Source organism: Lepus europaeus, chromosome 4 (assembly GCF_033115175.1).
Source record: "Lepus europaeus isolate LE1 chromosome 4, mLepTim1.pri, whole genome shotgun sequence".
In the NCBI taxonomy this organism is placed as follows: domain Eukaryota; kingdom Metazoa; phylum Chordata; class Mammalia; order Lagomorpha; family Leporidae; genus Lepus; species Lepus europaeus.
In genome coordinates, this window is record NC_084830.1 from 4,508,275 (window position 1) to 4,521,957 (window position 13,683).

The window sequence follows — 13,683 nt, forward strand, 5'->3', positions numbered from 1 at the left end:
GCCGTTGTTCACTGTTTCTCAGCGTTGGGACATTTCAAGACTGAGTTCTATTCTTCAGCTCCACATGCACAGCGCCTGGACACCCAGCCTTTAGGAAATGCATGTTTGCATGGAGCAACTCAGAGCCACAGCAGATGTAGAAGAGTGACGGCCATCACTAGAGCTCTGGTTGGTGCTGGCTGGCGTAGGGTGTTAGTGTGATGTCTGTGGAATGTGTGGGATGTGGGTGCCTGTGGCATCTGTGTGTATACTGTGGGTCACTGTGTTGGTTGTGGGTGTTGTACATGTGCATGCTGGGTGTGTCTGTTGGGTATGTGTCATGGTCATCTTGTGTGTGTGAACAGTGTATGTTGTATGTGTTGGTGCATCTGTGTTATCCATGTCTGTGTTCATGTGTGTGTTGGCTGTATGAATGTGGCACCGTGTGTTTGGTGTGCATCATGTGTCTGTTGTGTGTATCTGTCATGTATGTGTTCTAACAAATCAGTGTGCCAGACTTCACACACTTTCTCTGCTGGCCATGAAGACAACCTGATGGGGTCAGAGCTCTCGATATTCTCTCTGTGGTTGTGGGGAAACCGAGGAACAGAAATATTAAACAATGAGTCCCTGCTTAAAGGGACAGAGCAACCCAGGTCTGGCAAATTTCAAAATCCTAATCTTTAAGCCAGTTATTCCTTTTTAAAAAAGATTTATTTACTTATTTAGAATGTCATTGTTATAGAGAAAGAAGGAGAGAGATCTTCCATCCACTGCCTCACTCCCCAAATGGCCACAGCGACCAGTGCTGGGCCAGTCCAGAGCCAGGATCCAGGAGCTTCATCTGGGTCTCTCATGTGAGTGGCAGAAGCCCAAGCACTTGAGTCACCTTCTGCTGCTTTTCCCAGGCCATTGGTAGGGAGCTCGATGGGAAATGGAGCAGCCGGGACACAAACCAGAGCCCATATGGGATACCAGCATTGCAGGTGGTGGTCTTACCTGCTACGCCACAATGCTGGCCCCCTAAGCCAGTTATTCTTGACTGAGTATTTGTGTCAGAGCTCCATGGAGGATTTCTGAAAACACAGATTCTTGACTGTTGTCTCTGGAGTCCCTGATTTGAGTCTGGAGTGGGACTCAAGGTTTTGCTTTGCTGGCAAAGCGATGCCGACACTGCTGGTCTGAGGACTGCACTGAGAGCCAGCATGCTACATGTCCTCTCTCCAGTCCCCAGGTGGGAGGGACAGAGAAGAGGGCTGGGAGCACGGTGGATACTGTTGGATTGCTGGACAACAATTGCATCAAGGACAGTCACCAGCAAAAGCAACGTGGAGCTTTCAATCTGCTGTTTTCCGTGTGAGCTCATCTTCCTCACTGAATCACCGGGGGTTCGTTATAATGAATCACATGCTATTAAAGAGGAAGGAGCAGCTTCCCACCAAGAAGCTGTGTGTATTACCGGTTCCTGTTAGTCCTGAACAACAGGATGCCAAGCTGCATCTTCCAAGGAGAAAACACTGTTCTGTATTATATTCTCCATGCAGCAAACATGTTTTTCTGTGAAGTTTTAATTCCCCAGGAAAAACCTGCCTTGGTCATCCTGACAGTAAGTGCTGGTGTTGGAAGACAAAATTCTTTGGGCCTCTCTGTCAGCATTCTTCCTGTGAATGGCATCCATGTCCCCCCATGTGGATGGGGGTCAAACCTGCCTGCCTCTGAGGGTTTTTGATGATTGTGTGAAATCATATATGGAACTCCCTTGAACAGGGTTCGGCCCGTCTGGGCCAGCGACAGTAGAGTTTGTGTTCTTGGCTTCCCTTTTCCCTCTTCCCATGGGTGCTCCTTCCTCGGATCCAAGCTCCAGACAGGGACCAGGGATCACTGAAAGATGACCACCATGGGCAAGGGTCATGGCTCTGCCCTCTGCAGTATCTTTGAGGACTGAGGCTGAGTTGCGTGGTGAGGCAATGGGGGTGGTGGGTTCTGGCCTCGCCTGGTTCCTGTGTGCACCTCGATAGCGCTCCTTTAGACATGAGTTTTCAGTGCTCTGCGTGAGCCGTTCCGGGTTTGTCAGATTGAAATTCCAATTTGCGGTATTTATAGAGGCTGGTTCCTCGGATCTGCTGCAGTTTAATTTGGAATGCGGCCTTCTGCATCCTCTGAGACGTTTTCCCAGAAAGGAGCCCTTGTGAGCTTGGGATGTAGCATTAAGACCTAGTTAGTTCCTGGTTGTGTTCACGTGCGCAGCATGTCCACATTACCTGCAGTGAGGTTGGGCCCTGAACCATAGCAATACCCTGGCCCCTGGTCTGAGGGCAGAAAGAAGAGAGGCTTTGAAAGCAGAGCTCTGTGCCAGTCACACTGCCAGCCGGGAGAGCCCAAATGCTCCCTTACTGTCCTCCTCCTCCTCCTCTTCGCTCAACCTCTTCCCTCCCCTCCAGGAGTTCATAGCAACGGTGAGAGACCTTACCACCCGTCCTGTTGGGAATCCTACTGCCAGCTTGGTTGTTCTCATTACACATTGTGGTAAACTGAGGCTTGGAGAAAGGGAGGAGACTCAGCCAAGAGCTTCCCGCTAGAATGTTCTACAGTGGGAACGTGACTCCAGGAAACAGCCTCTTTGTTTTTTCCTTATCTTCAAAATGAGGCAAGAATCTTTATGTCAGCACTCTTGTTGGAGAAAAATTAGGCAGTGCATGAAGTACACTTTATGTGATATCCGGAATATAGTAGACACCGAGTAGAAGGGTTTTTGCCCTGTCTTCAAACATGGTCTCTACGTGATTTCACGTTTCTGCCTCTCACCAGTCCTCATGTTACAGATGAGGGCACGGAGGATGAGAGGAGCTAAGTGACTGGTTCAGATCACTGGTAGGAAGGGGCCAAGCCCTCGGCCAGCAAAGATGTGCTCCTCGCTGGAGGGTGGTGCTGCCACCTCCTATAGCAGATAGGAGACGGCAGTGGAGCTTCGGAGTGAGCACTCCTGGCCTGAGTCCCAGCCATCCCGGGGTGAGCTGCAAGGCATCACGCCATTGACTTCCTCTCTCTGTGTCTTTCTATAGCAGGGACCCCACGTGGTGCCCCCTAGGGGACACACGGTGCTCCTGCTGGTCCCCTGGGTCACACATTCTTGTCCATTTGAGCACTGTGTGGCTTCTGTCATAGCAACCAGGCTTTCAGGACTTTGACACTGTCATCTCCAGCAGTGAATATCTCTCTTGTTTTTCAGGTAATGAACCAAAAGGATCATGTCTGAAGTACAAGGAACGGTTGAGTTTTCTGTAGAGCTACATAAATTTTATAATGTGGATCTCTTCCAGAGAGGGTGAGTATGCTTCACAATTTTTAATTTTTAACATTTATTTACTTGAGAGGCAGAGTGGCAGAGTGGCAGAGAGAGAGAGCGAGCGAGAGCCAGAGTGAGAGTGAGAGAGACAGAGGGAGAGAGAAGGGATCTTCAGAAGGTTCATGGAAAATGCATATTGTGAAAAAAGTTTGGACTTAAAAATTCTTGGCACCAAAATAAACATTTTTAATTCAACTTTCCCTTAACTTTCTGAACTACCTTATGTGCATAGATGCGCACGCATTCATATACAACTTGTAGGGATGGGCATTTGTCGTAATGGTTAAGATGTGTGAGAGGCTTAGGTTTGAGTTTTGATTCTGCTCCTGCTTCCAGCTTCTTGAAAATGTGCACCCTCTCAGGTGACAGGTGATGTTTCCAGTACTTTGGTCCTATCTGTCTATCTACATATCTGCCTAACCCCCACCCCCAGAAGGAGGTAGATTGGTAAGTGCAGGTTATGGGAAATTTGGGATTACTAAAGGAAGGATTTTCATTGTTTTCCCTGGAGGTGTAAACCTTGAGTGTGTCTGAACAGGGACTGCATTGACGGAGGCTAGAAGATGCTAGCATTGCCTTCTCTCTTCTCTCTTCTTTCACTACACACAATTCTAAATGAAAGTGGACTTGTGGGAAATGCAGCTCTCATGCAAAGGTGTCTGTATGCTCAGTACTTGCTGGCCCATCTGTCCCTCTCTGCACGTTGTGACACTTGTGCCTGCATCCGTCAAAGACTGAGGTTGTTGGTGTTACAAACAAGTTGCTCCTTAAAATGTGCAGTTAAGGGGCCGGCGCTGTGGCTCACTTGGTTAATCCTCTGCTTGCGGCACTGGCATCCTATATGGGCGCCGGGTTCTAGTCCCGGTTGCTCCTCTTCCAGTCCAGCTCTCTGCTGTGGCCCGGGAGTGCAGTGGAGGATGGCCCAGGTGCTTGGGCCCCTGCACCCACATGGGAGACCAGGAGGAAGCACCTGGCTCCTGGCTTCAGATCGGCATAGCTCTGGCTATAGTGGCTATTTGGGGGGTGAACCAACAGAAGGAAGACCTCTCTCTCTCTCTCTCTCTCTCTCTCTTTCTCTGTCTAACTCTGTCAATTTAAAAAATGTGCAGTTAAAATAGAGTTGCTCCCTTTTCTTAGGATGTCCATTTAATTTGGCATTTTGTAGGTGTGATCGCAGTAAGTTCTCGGGATAGACTTTCTGCTGAGGGTCACTATTAGGGAATAGAGGTGTGAAGTGGTTCCGTAGAGTATCTGAACACAACCTAGAAATATGTGTACTTGGTGGCTGCTGTTGCTATCTCCACGTGACTATGTTATGTGCCCAAGTTAACAGAGCAAATATGTATCCAAAGCAAGAAGCATCTAGCAGTTTGCTTTTGCTGGCATAAGATGGCAACGCTCATGATTCTGAGGTTATGCAATTCGGAATGGGCTCAGCTGGGTGGTTCTGGTGGGTTGCACCAGGTGTGGCTGATCTCAGCTGTGCTTGCTCAGAGCTCCGGGGCCCTGGGCTGGGGAGGCTGTGGCTCCTTCCTTGTAGTTTCATCCTCCAGCAGGTCAGCCCGGGCTTGATGCGTGGCAGCTAGGTGTCTCCCTCTTGAAGCTTTGGAACTTGCATGGGGTTTTTTAAAATTCAGTCCGTTGGCCAAAGCAAGGTGTAGAAATAGAATCCATCTTCTGATGGAAGAGGAAGAATCCAAACCCATTTTTATGGTTTAGCACTAAGGTTAGACTCCAGTTCCCAAAGGGTAGTTCTGAAATGAATGCTGCAGGGTCTCTTGTGTGGGCTCCTTTTTAAATAAGTGTAAAATTCAGTGGGCTGAGTGGTTCAGGTAGGTGACCTGAGCCAGGCAGTGAGAGGAACCACTGGGACCAGCTGTCTGTTCCAGGGAGAAGGACACTTGAGATGTACAGGTCAGGATCCAGGGACTGGGCTTTAATGAGGCGAAGCTCTGTGCGCCCTTCTGGGAGCCCAAGTGCTGTTGGTCCATCTGTCCTCATTTGATCAGGAGTGGTTGCTGTAGTGATGATATAGCCCTGGACTTGGCATCAGAATCCTTGAGTCCGGGCTGTGCTCCTGCTTCTGGAGCCTATGGCATTCATTCTCTGTTGCTCCTCAGGCTCCACACTTGCAAGAAAAGGAGGCAGTTTTGATAATATGGGGTCTGCTCGTTATCCCCTTTTTATAACCAATCTGAGAAGCAAGTGGTACTACCTGGTTACTTGGGATCCAGGAAATAGAACGGACCACAGCTTTAACATTGCAAAGTGGGTGTGGGTGCTGAGGCTAAAACTTTCTTATCCAAAATGTTGTATTATTTTCTATTATTTAAATCTGGTCTCCAAAATGGGCTGTGTTCTTCGCATTGTGTACAAAATAGACAGCAGGATGTGGGACAAAAATGTTGGAACTTCTGTTTACAATTGGGTAAGCCAAAAAAGAAGAACAAATTCAAACATGACTGGTAACTAGAATCAGGGTTGACCTTGACAAGTTTGCCGTTGTCATGGTCATGGGTCGCACTCAGTAACTGAGCTCTCAGGAACAGGGAGACGCCCACAGCATAAGCAGTCTGATGTCACCCTTGTGTTGCAAGACACTGCAGTTTGCGACTGGCCAGGTGTGCACATTTACAAGTTGTCTCTAGTTTCAACTACACAACCCTTGCAGAGCTCTAAGGGAATCTTGAAGGCAATGTTGATCATGGAAGAAGAGCGGACTCTAAGAAATGCCAGGAACACAGTCATCACACTAATCAGATCCAACAGTAAGTAGGGCAAGAGATGTGGATGTACTTGAAAAGTATTTGAGGTATAGATTTTGAAGCAGAATTATTCATAACATGCATCATCTGAACTCTATATCGGGCCTTGAGGTGTTGACTTGGTCTTGCGTGAAATTATCATTAGCAAACGTTTCAAACTGATATATCCAGAACATGAGTAGAGCCCTGTGGAGTTATCAAGGAAGCTGTGAAGTGTGGATAGCATGACCTTTTCTGAAAGCCTATGACACTCTTCTTTCTAGGTGCGAGTTTTTACGAGGCATCTTATTTAGGTATGCCCAGTGATACAGTCTCATATTGAAGTAGACTAAACTAAAATCAGAACTTGAAATCATTGGTATGTGTGTATATATATATATATATATAGTAAGAACAAAAAGGCTATGCATTCCATTCATATATAAAATATTTATTTCTAAAACATGGATTGTTGTATCCTTTTTGCATAAAAGACCCCCTTTTTTTTTAACAGGCAGAGTGGACAGTGAGAGAGAGAGAGAGAGACAGAGAGAAAGGTCTTCCTTTTCCGTTGGTTCACCCTCCAACGGCCACAGCGGCTGGCGCACTGTGGCCTGCGCACCGCGCTGATCCAAAGCCAGGAGCCAGGTGCTTCTCCTGGCCTCCCATGCGGGTGCAGGGCCCAAAGACTTGGGCCATCCTCCACTGCATTCCCAGGCCACAGCAGAGAGCTGGCTTGGAAGAGGGGCAACTGGGACAGAATCCGGCGCCCCGACCGGGACTAGAACCCGGTGTGCTGGTGCTGCAGGCAGAGGATTAACCTATTGAACCATGGCGCCGGCCTATAAAAGACCCTTTTCTATATTTAAATGCATATCCTCTGATAATAGAATCATACATGGACATAGTTATAAATATATTAGAATTGCATGTTTAAAAATGTCTGTATTGATAAGCTCACAAATCGTTAGTGGTTAGAGACCACATTGGTCCGAGCATCTAGCTGTTCATGCTAGCAAGCATTTATAGTTTTGAAGAGTGTGCACGTTCAGGCACACAATTCAGATGTGATGAGGATTTGGTCTTGTGGTTAAACATGCTTGAGAATGGACTCATGGCAGCTACTTCTTCTTCTTTTTTTTTTGACAGGCAGAGTGGATAGTGAGAGAGAGACAGAGAGAAAGGTCTTCCTTTTTTCCGCTGGTTCACCCTCCAATAGCCGCTGCGGCCGGCACATCTCGCTGATCCGAAGGCAGGAGCCAGGTGCTTCTCCTGGCCTCCCATGCGGGTGCAGGGCCCAAGCACTTGGGCCATCCTCCACTGCCTTCCCGGGCCACAGCAGAGAGCTGGCCTGGAAGAGGGGCAACCAGGATAGAATCCAGCACCCCAACCGGGACTAGAACCCGGTGTGCCGGCACTGCAAGGCGGAGGATTAGCCTGTTAAGCCACGGCGCCGGCCCACGGCAGTTACTTCTGTGGACAGGCTTCAGCAAGGTTTGGGTAAGAGGATCAGACCTCTCGGGGAGTACAGTGAGCTCGAAGATCTCCGATGTCTGATCAGAAATAAGACGTTGAAGTTGCTATCCACCAGCCCCCTGGATTCTGCCTTCCGGAAACTGTGGGCAGGCTGGGCCTGATGCAGCCAGAATCCTGCATCTGCATTCACCCGGGGAGTCGCGGAGAGCGTGACCCCTGATGCGCAAGTGCTAAAGGTTTTTCCGCTCTGAATCCCACAGGACACATGCTGAGAGTGAAATGTAATTACTTTACCCAGCAAGTGCTCCACAGAGAAGGATGTCTTCCATCCAAGCCTGGGAGCCATATGGGGCTCTTGGGGTAGCTTGTGAAGGAGAAGGAGTGATCTGACGTTAGAACAGAGAAGACGTATAGGGTGTGGGGAATCTGGGCCACTGGCTGCAAGGTTTATGTCAAACGTGTGCTTCTCTGTAGGGCCCCTGGAGCACCAGAATTAGGGTCAGTGATTGCAAGAGAGGTGGAGTCCTCTTCCTCAGTGTCTGACAGCGGTCACCCCATTCCACCTGGGTTCTCAGGTGGTGAGAAATGCCCTTTGTCCCTCCATCTTGGGGCCCCCAGCTCATTGTTCCTTTGAGATTTTGTGAGATGCTGTGTTGGAAACACATGGGTACAAGACTCAGAATATTACCTGAGAATTTGCCGTGACCAGTGAATTTCTTGTCTTCCGCATGCTTGTATCTGTGGATGTCTTTTCTATTCCCAGAATGCACACTGCCTTTGGGTGATGTTTTCTGTGTGCACAGAATCAAGTTGCATTTACCCAAAGTCTGTATTGGCTGAGGCAAATTCTCAAAGGGAAGCATTTCCTCCAACCAGTCAGTGAGTATCAGGAGGCATCGCCTCCATCTTCAGCAGTAAGACATGCTGACAAAAGGCTGGGACACAGAATTCTGAGGACCTGAACTTTAGGGTCAGACCTGAATGAGAAGCCCATTAGGACCTCAGAGGACTTGGCAAAGCCAGCATTGTAGAACTGTAAATTGGGACGACAAAGCCTGCACTGGGGTGACCTGAAGCATTGTGGCATTATTTCGTGTGTGCATGGTTCCTGCCATCCTCATTGTCACCACAACTAGGACAATGTCACCTCCAATCTGTCCTTAACACTCCCCATGGAGCTGTTAACCAAAAGGGTTGGTGTGACCACCTCATTTTCCTGATGAGATACTTCCGAGGTTCCTTTTGCTCTCAGTCCTCAGCTTAGTGCTCAAAACCTGTGTGTTTTAAACTTCTTCATCTTAATGTTTGTGTTCAGGTCATTCTTGAACTTCATGCCCATGGTATCAGCCTTCAAAATTCTACACTATGCAAGTTCTAATTGAAATGCAACCTCTTCTCCAAACCATGTCAGTAGTTCCATCGGCTGTATGCAGCTCATGTTTTATGGATCCCTGTCTCTGAGCTGTCTACTCACACATTCATTACTGTAGACCATAGTAAGCATACACAGTGCATTTGGCTCTGGAGACACTGAGATGAAAAGATAGAGCCCCTGCCTTGAAGGTGTTTACCAGCTAAAGAGGCAGTCAGAAACACAAAACATGACCATGATGTGTGTATGCATGATGCTTTCAGTCATGGAGATAGGCATGGGCTGCTAGCAAGAGACTCAGAAAGGGGAATCTGCAGCCGGCGCCACGGCTCAATAGGCTAATCCTCTGCCTGCGGTGCCAGCACACCGGGTTCTAGTCCCAGTCGGGGCACTGGATTCTGTCCTGGTCGCTCCTCTTCCTATCCAGCTCTCTGCTGTGGCCTGGGAGTGCAGTGGAGGATAGCCCAAGTCCTTGAGCCCTGCACCCACGTGGAAGACCAGGAGAAGCACCTGGCTCCTGGCTTCAGATCAGCGCAGCACGCTGGCTGCAGCGGCCATTGAAAGGAAGACCTTTCTCTCTATCTCTCTCTCTCACTGTCCACTCTGCCTGTCAAAAAAAAAAAAAAAAAAAAAAAAGAAAGAAAGAGGAATCCGGTTTGTCGGCAGAGTCGGGGTGGGCATCCTGCAATGAAATCACAACACGGCTGTCACCTTAGGATGGGTGGGAGTCAGCTGTGCAGAAGACTGGACAGGATCTAAACAGCAGGAGCAGAGTGAGTTAAGGGTGGTATCAGGAAACAGAGCCCACCTGAGAGACCAAAGACAACCACTGACAGCTGAAGTGGGAAATAGGAAAGGAGAGGGATTGGAGGCTGTGATGATTTCTGTGTTTGTTTATGTTACTGATGGGTACATAGTGTTTTGTTAGACTTGAGGTTATGGAGACACTAGTGTCCACTGCCACCCACTTTCTTGGACTGCAGAAGAAGGAACTGCTTAAGAGAATGTTGGCATTGGTGCATTGGCTTTGTCTTCTCTTCAGTAAATGCAAGCTCCTGAGAGTGAGGATCTGACCTATGGGACTCAGTATTGCCAAGCATGCAGCCTGGCACATGGAGACCAAACAGCTTATGTTTGCGTGGCTTGATCTCACTCTCTTCTTGCAAAATGCCAGTTGTAGAGGGGCTGTATGGATCTCTGCTGAATGATGTTAATGGAGAGCAGATTCCCAAGTCCTCATGTCCTATTGAAATCAGTGCTACTCATAGTTTGTCCCACGGGTGACCAGCAACACCATTACCCGAGAGCTTGTTAGAGGCCCATGTTCTGCCTTGGGCTCAGACCTACTGAGACAGTGTTCCTCTTGGGTCAGGGGATCTGGGTTTAACGTGTTCTCCAGCTTGATCCTGGCTGAGAAGCGCAGGAAGTTGCTGTGACAATCTGATTCCTGGTTGTGTAATTCAGTTGCCCAGGGAACTGAATTCTGCCTTGCAGATAAATTAGATAAAAAATTCCCTCATTTGGTCCTAGGTGTCAGCACTTATTAAAGCTCTTAGGTAAGTCCAGGTTGCAGATGGCTGGATTATGACAAAGTGAAGATTTTGTGGGGCTGGTGTTGTGGCATGGAGGGTTAAGCTGCCACCTGCATTGCTGACTCCTCATGTGAGTGTGGAGTTGAGTCCCAGCTGCTCCAGTTTTGATCCCACTCCTTGCTGATGATCCTGGGAAAGCAGCAGAAGATAGTCCAAGTGCTTGGGCCCATGCTTCCCACATGGGAGACCTGGATGGAGTCCCAGGCTCCTGGTTTGGGCCTGGCCCAGGCTCAGCCATTGCAGCTATTTGAGAAGTGAACCAGGAGATAGAAGATCTCTGTCTGTCTCTCTTACTTTCTCACTCTATAACTCTGACTTTCTAGTAAATAAAACTAAATCTTAAAAACGTTTCTCATGCCAAGTAATTTCAGCCTTTCTTTGTTTTCTTTGAAAATGAGACCCTGTCTGTTCTTCCCCCATTAGGGCTCATCCCATTTTTCACATTAGTTTCCCGTTTGTTCTCAGGGTAAGAAAACAGTTCTTATTTTATACACAAGGATTTTCTCATAGGATCATGCTTTATAAATAAACGATTAATTATAAAGCCTGTTAGTGCACCTTTGTGAATCATCAGTGCATCCATAGCCAATTTGTATCTAAGTAAGAGAGCATGGAGCGTCATCTATAATATTGTTATCTGAGGAGGAGCTGACATACATCTTAGAAAATGAATTCAAATTGGGTTTTCCATCTTAATTCAGACAGAACTTTAAACTCAAATGATTTCCCTTGAAGTATTTCATCATTTGCGGCTCTGATCAGATTCCTCTCCTGTCTTTCCTCCACCCACTTTCTACTGTCTCGGCTAACGAGTTCCGGTCAGAAATTCTAGATGAGTTCACTGGAAAGTTCTGTCCCCGTTCACAGCTTAGTCTTCCAAAAAGGGCCTGCTCCAATCTGAGGCTGAAGTTCAGATGCTTGTGCTCATGCAAGGATGGAGATTCCCTTGGAATGAGCCCACCTGTCTTCTCTCTACTGAAGTGAGAACAATTGTGTCATAGGTCATACGATGCCTGCAAAAAATGCCAACTTGTGTTTCTGCCCGATGCTTCCCATCGCTGCCTAATGCCCAGTGACAGCCAGCTCCCCTGTGAAATTAGCTAACTCGCCCTGATGTGCCTTAATAGACTCAGAAATACAATTATTGTTGCTTACCACAGAGATCAATTAATTGATTTGTCTGGTTCTGCCAGAAATCATCCTTTTCTTTTTTCCTTTTTTCCTTCTTTTACTAATACATGTTGAGATCCTTTCCATTCCTTCCCACATCTGTGGAAGGGAGTGGAGATCATGAACGTTGTGTAGGACAGAGCGATGAGCAGGGTGGTGGAGCCGGAGGTGAGCCTGGGAGGTGAGCACTGCTGGGGCTTTGCCAGCCATGCATTTGCCTAGGCAGCACTGACCGGGGTGAGCAGTCAGGAGGTAGGACTTGGACACACTGCACAAGTGACAGCATTCTGGTCCCATGACTTTCCAGTTGTGCAAACCAATGTGATCCCATTAGTGCATTTAAGCCACTTTGGTTTAGGGTGTTTACCACTTGCAGTCAGGTTCTTTTTTTTTTTTTTTTTTTTTTTGACAGGCAGAGTAGACAGTGAGAGAGAGATACAGAGAGAAAGGTCTTCCTTTTCCGTTGGTTCATCCTCCAATGGCCACCGCGGCTGGCATGCTGCGGCCGATGCACCGCGCTGATCCGAAGGCAGGAGCCAGGTACTTTTCCTGGTCTCCCATGCGGGTGCAGGACCCAAGCACTTGGGCCATCCTCCACTGCACTCCCGGGCCACAGCAGAGAGCTGGCCTAGAAGAGGGGCAACCGGGACAGAATCCGGCGCCCCAACCGGGACTAGAACCCAGTGTGCTGGCGCTGCAGGCAGAGGATTAGCCTAGTGAGCTGTGGCGCCAGCCGAGTCAGGTTCTCTATAGCACAGAGTATGGGCTCAGTGTTCCCTAATGCTCTCCTTTGAAATTCATAAATATTATTTTAAGAAAAATGTGCTCCCCTCTCCATAAAACAGCATTCTTATAATTAAACCCATGTAGATTGAACAAACTTCCCTTACAGGAGTGCTGATGTAGTTGGAAATCCTGGATTATTTTTCTGGTAAATCCACATTCATATTAATGATTGCCCTGTCCCACTTTTAGTTCACCTACGTTTTAATCTATGACTTGGTGAGCTTGCTGCTTTGAGCCTTTTATCCTCTTAACCCCTGGCTGAGGACATGCTTTGGCGGGTAAATGGAGACAAGGCCTCCCTGGAGGGCGACTGTTGCCTTGTGGAGACAGAGACCGCCTCTGGTGAGCTCAGAGCGGCCCACAGGGCCCCATCACCTGCCATAGGAATCAAAGGCATAGCACAGAGCCACTGAGCGGCTTTCTAGTTAAGGTGCTCATTGGTGCTCACTCAGAGGAGAGAGAACGGGCATGTGGCCTTGAAGGTCGTGCAGTGGGAAAGCATAGTCGTTTTAGAGAAGCAGATCTTGGCTCTAATTCCATTTTTTCTCTTACTAGTGGGGTAGCCCTAGGCAAGTCGCTAAACATCTCTGATATAATTTTCCTAATTTATTTTGCATCATCTTGGTCAGATGTCAATGATGTCATATTTGTGAAGCCCCTAGTCAATCAGACCTCTGAGCCAAGATGACATTGCGAGCCAGGATGGCCGAAGTCCACGATGTAGCCTGTCCCATTGATTATACCAGTGCGGGGCTGCCAACTTGTCCACACTCTAAGTTTGTATTAGGCAGGTGCTTTGTACTCAGTTCTACAAATCCGCACGGAGGGGCCTGCTTGTCCATGGAGAACTCAGGGACTCGATGTTGATTCTCATCAGCGTCAGTGGGAAGAGGGAATCACTTTTGTTGTTCTCTTTGCTGGCTGTGTCCTAGGAATTCTGGGCAGAACAATGAGACAGACACAGCCGTGAGCTCAAGTTGCTCACAATATAGTGTAGGAAAGCGATGTAAGTCATGAACATATTGTCAGAAACAGAAGAAAGGGACGGGCATTATGACATAGGAGGTTAAGCTGCAGCTTGGGGTGCTGACATCCGAATTGGAGTGCTAGTTGAAGTACTAGCTGATCTGCTTCTGGTCCAGCTTCCTCTTAATGTGCCTGGCAAGTACTTGGTCCCTGCCATACACATAGAGGAACAGGATGGAGCTCCTGACTCCT

At 48.1% G+C, this 13,683-nt stretch overlaps 1 protein-coding gene across 1 annotated transcript in view; it reads left to right on the plus strand.

Annotated features, from left to right (window-relative positions):
* The first annotated feature begins 3,227 nt into the window (after positions 1-3,227).
* The window catches only part of FAM135B (family with sequence similarity 135 member B), a 228,373-nt gene continuing 217,917 nt past the window's right edge, over positions 3,228-13,683 (plus strand). The window contains exon 1 of the mRNA XM_062189440.1: positions 3,228-3,304. Within this exon, the coding sequence (XP_062045424.1) occupies positions 3,228-3,304 (77 nt within the window). The remainder of the gene's footprint in view (positions 3,305-13,683) is intronic.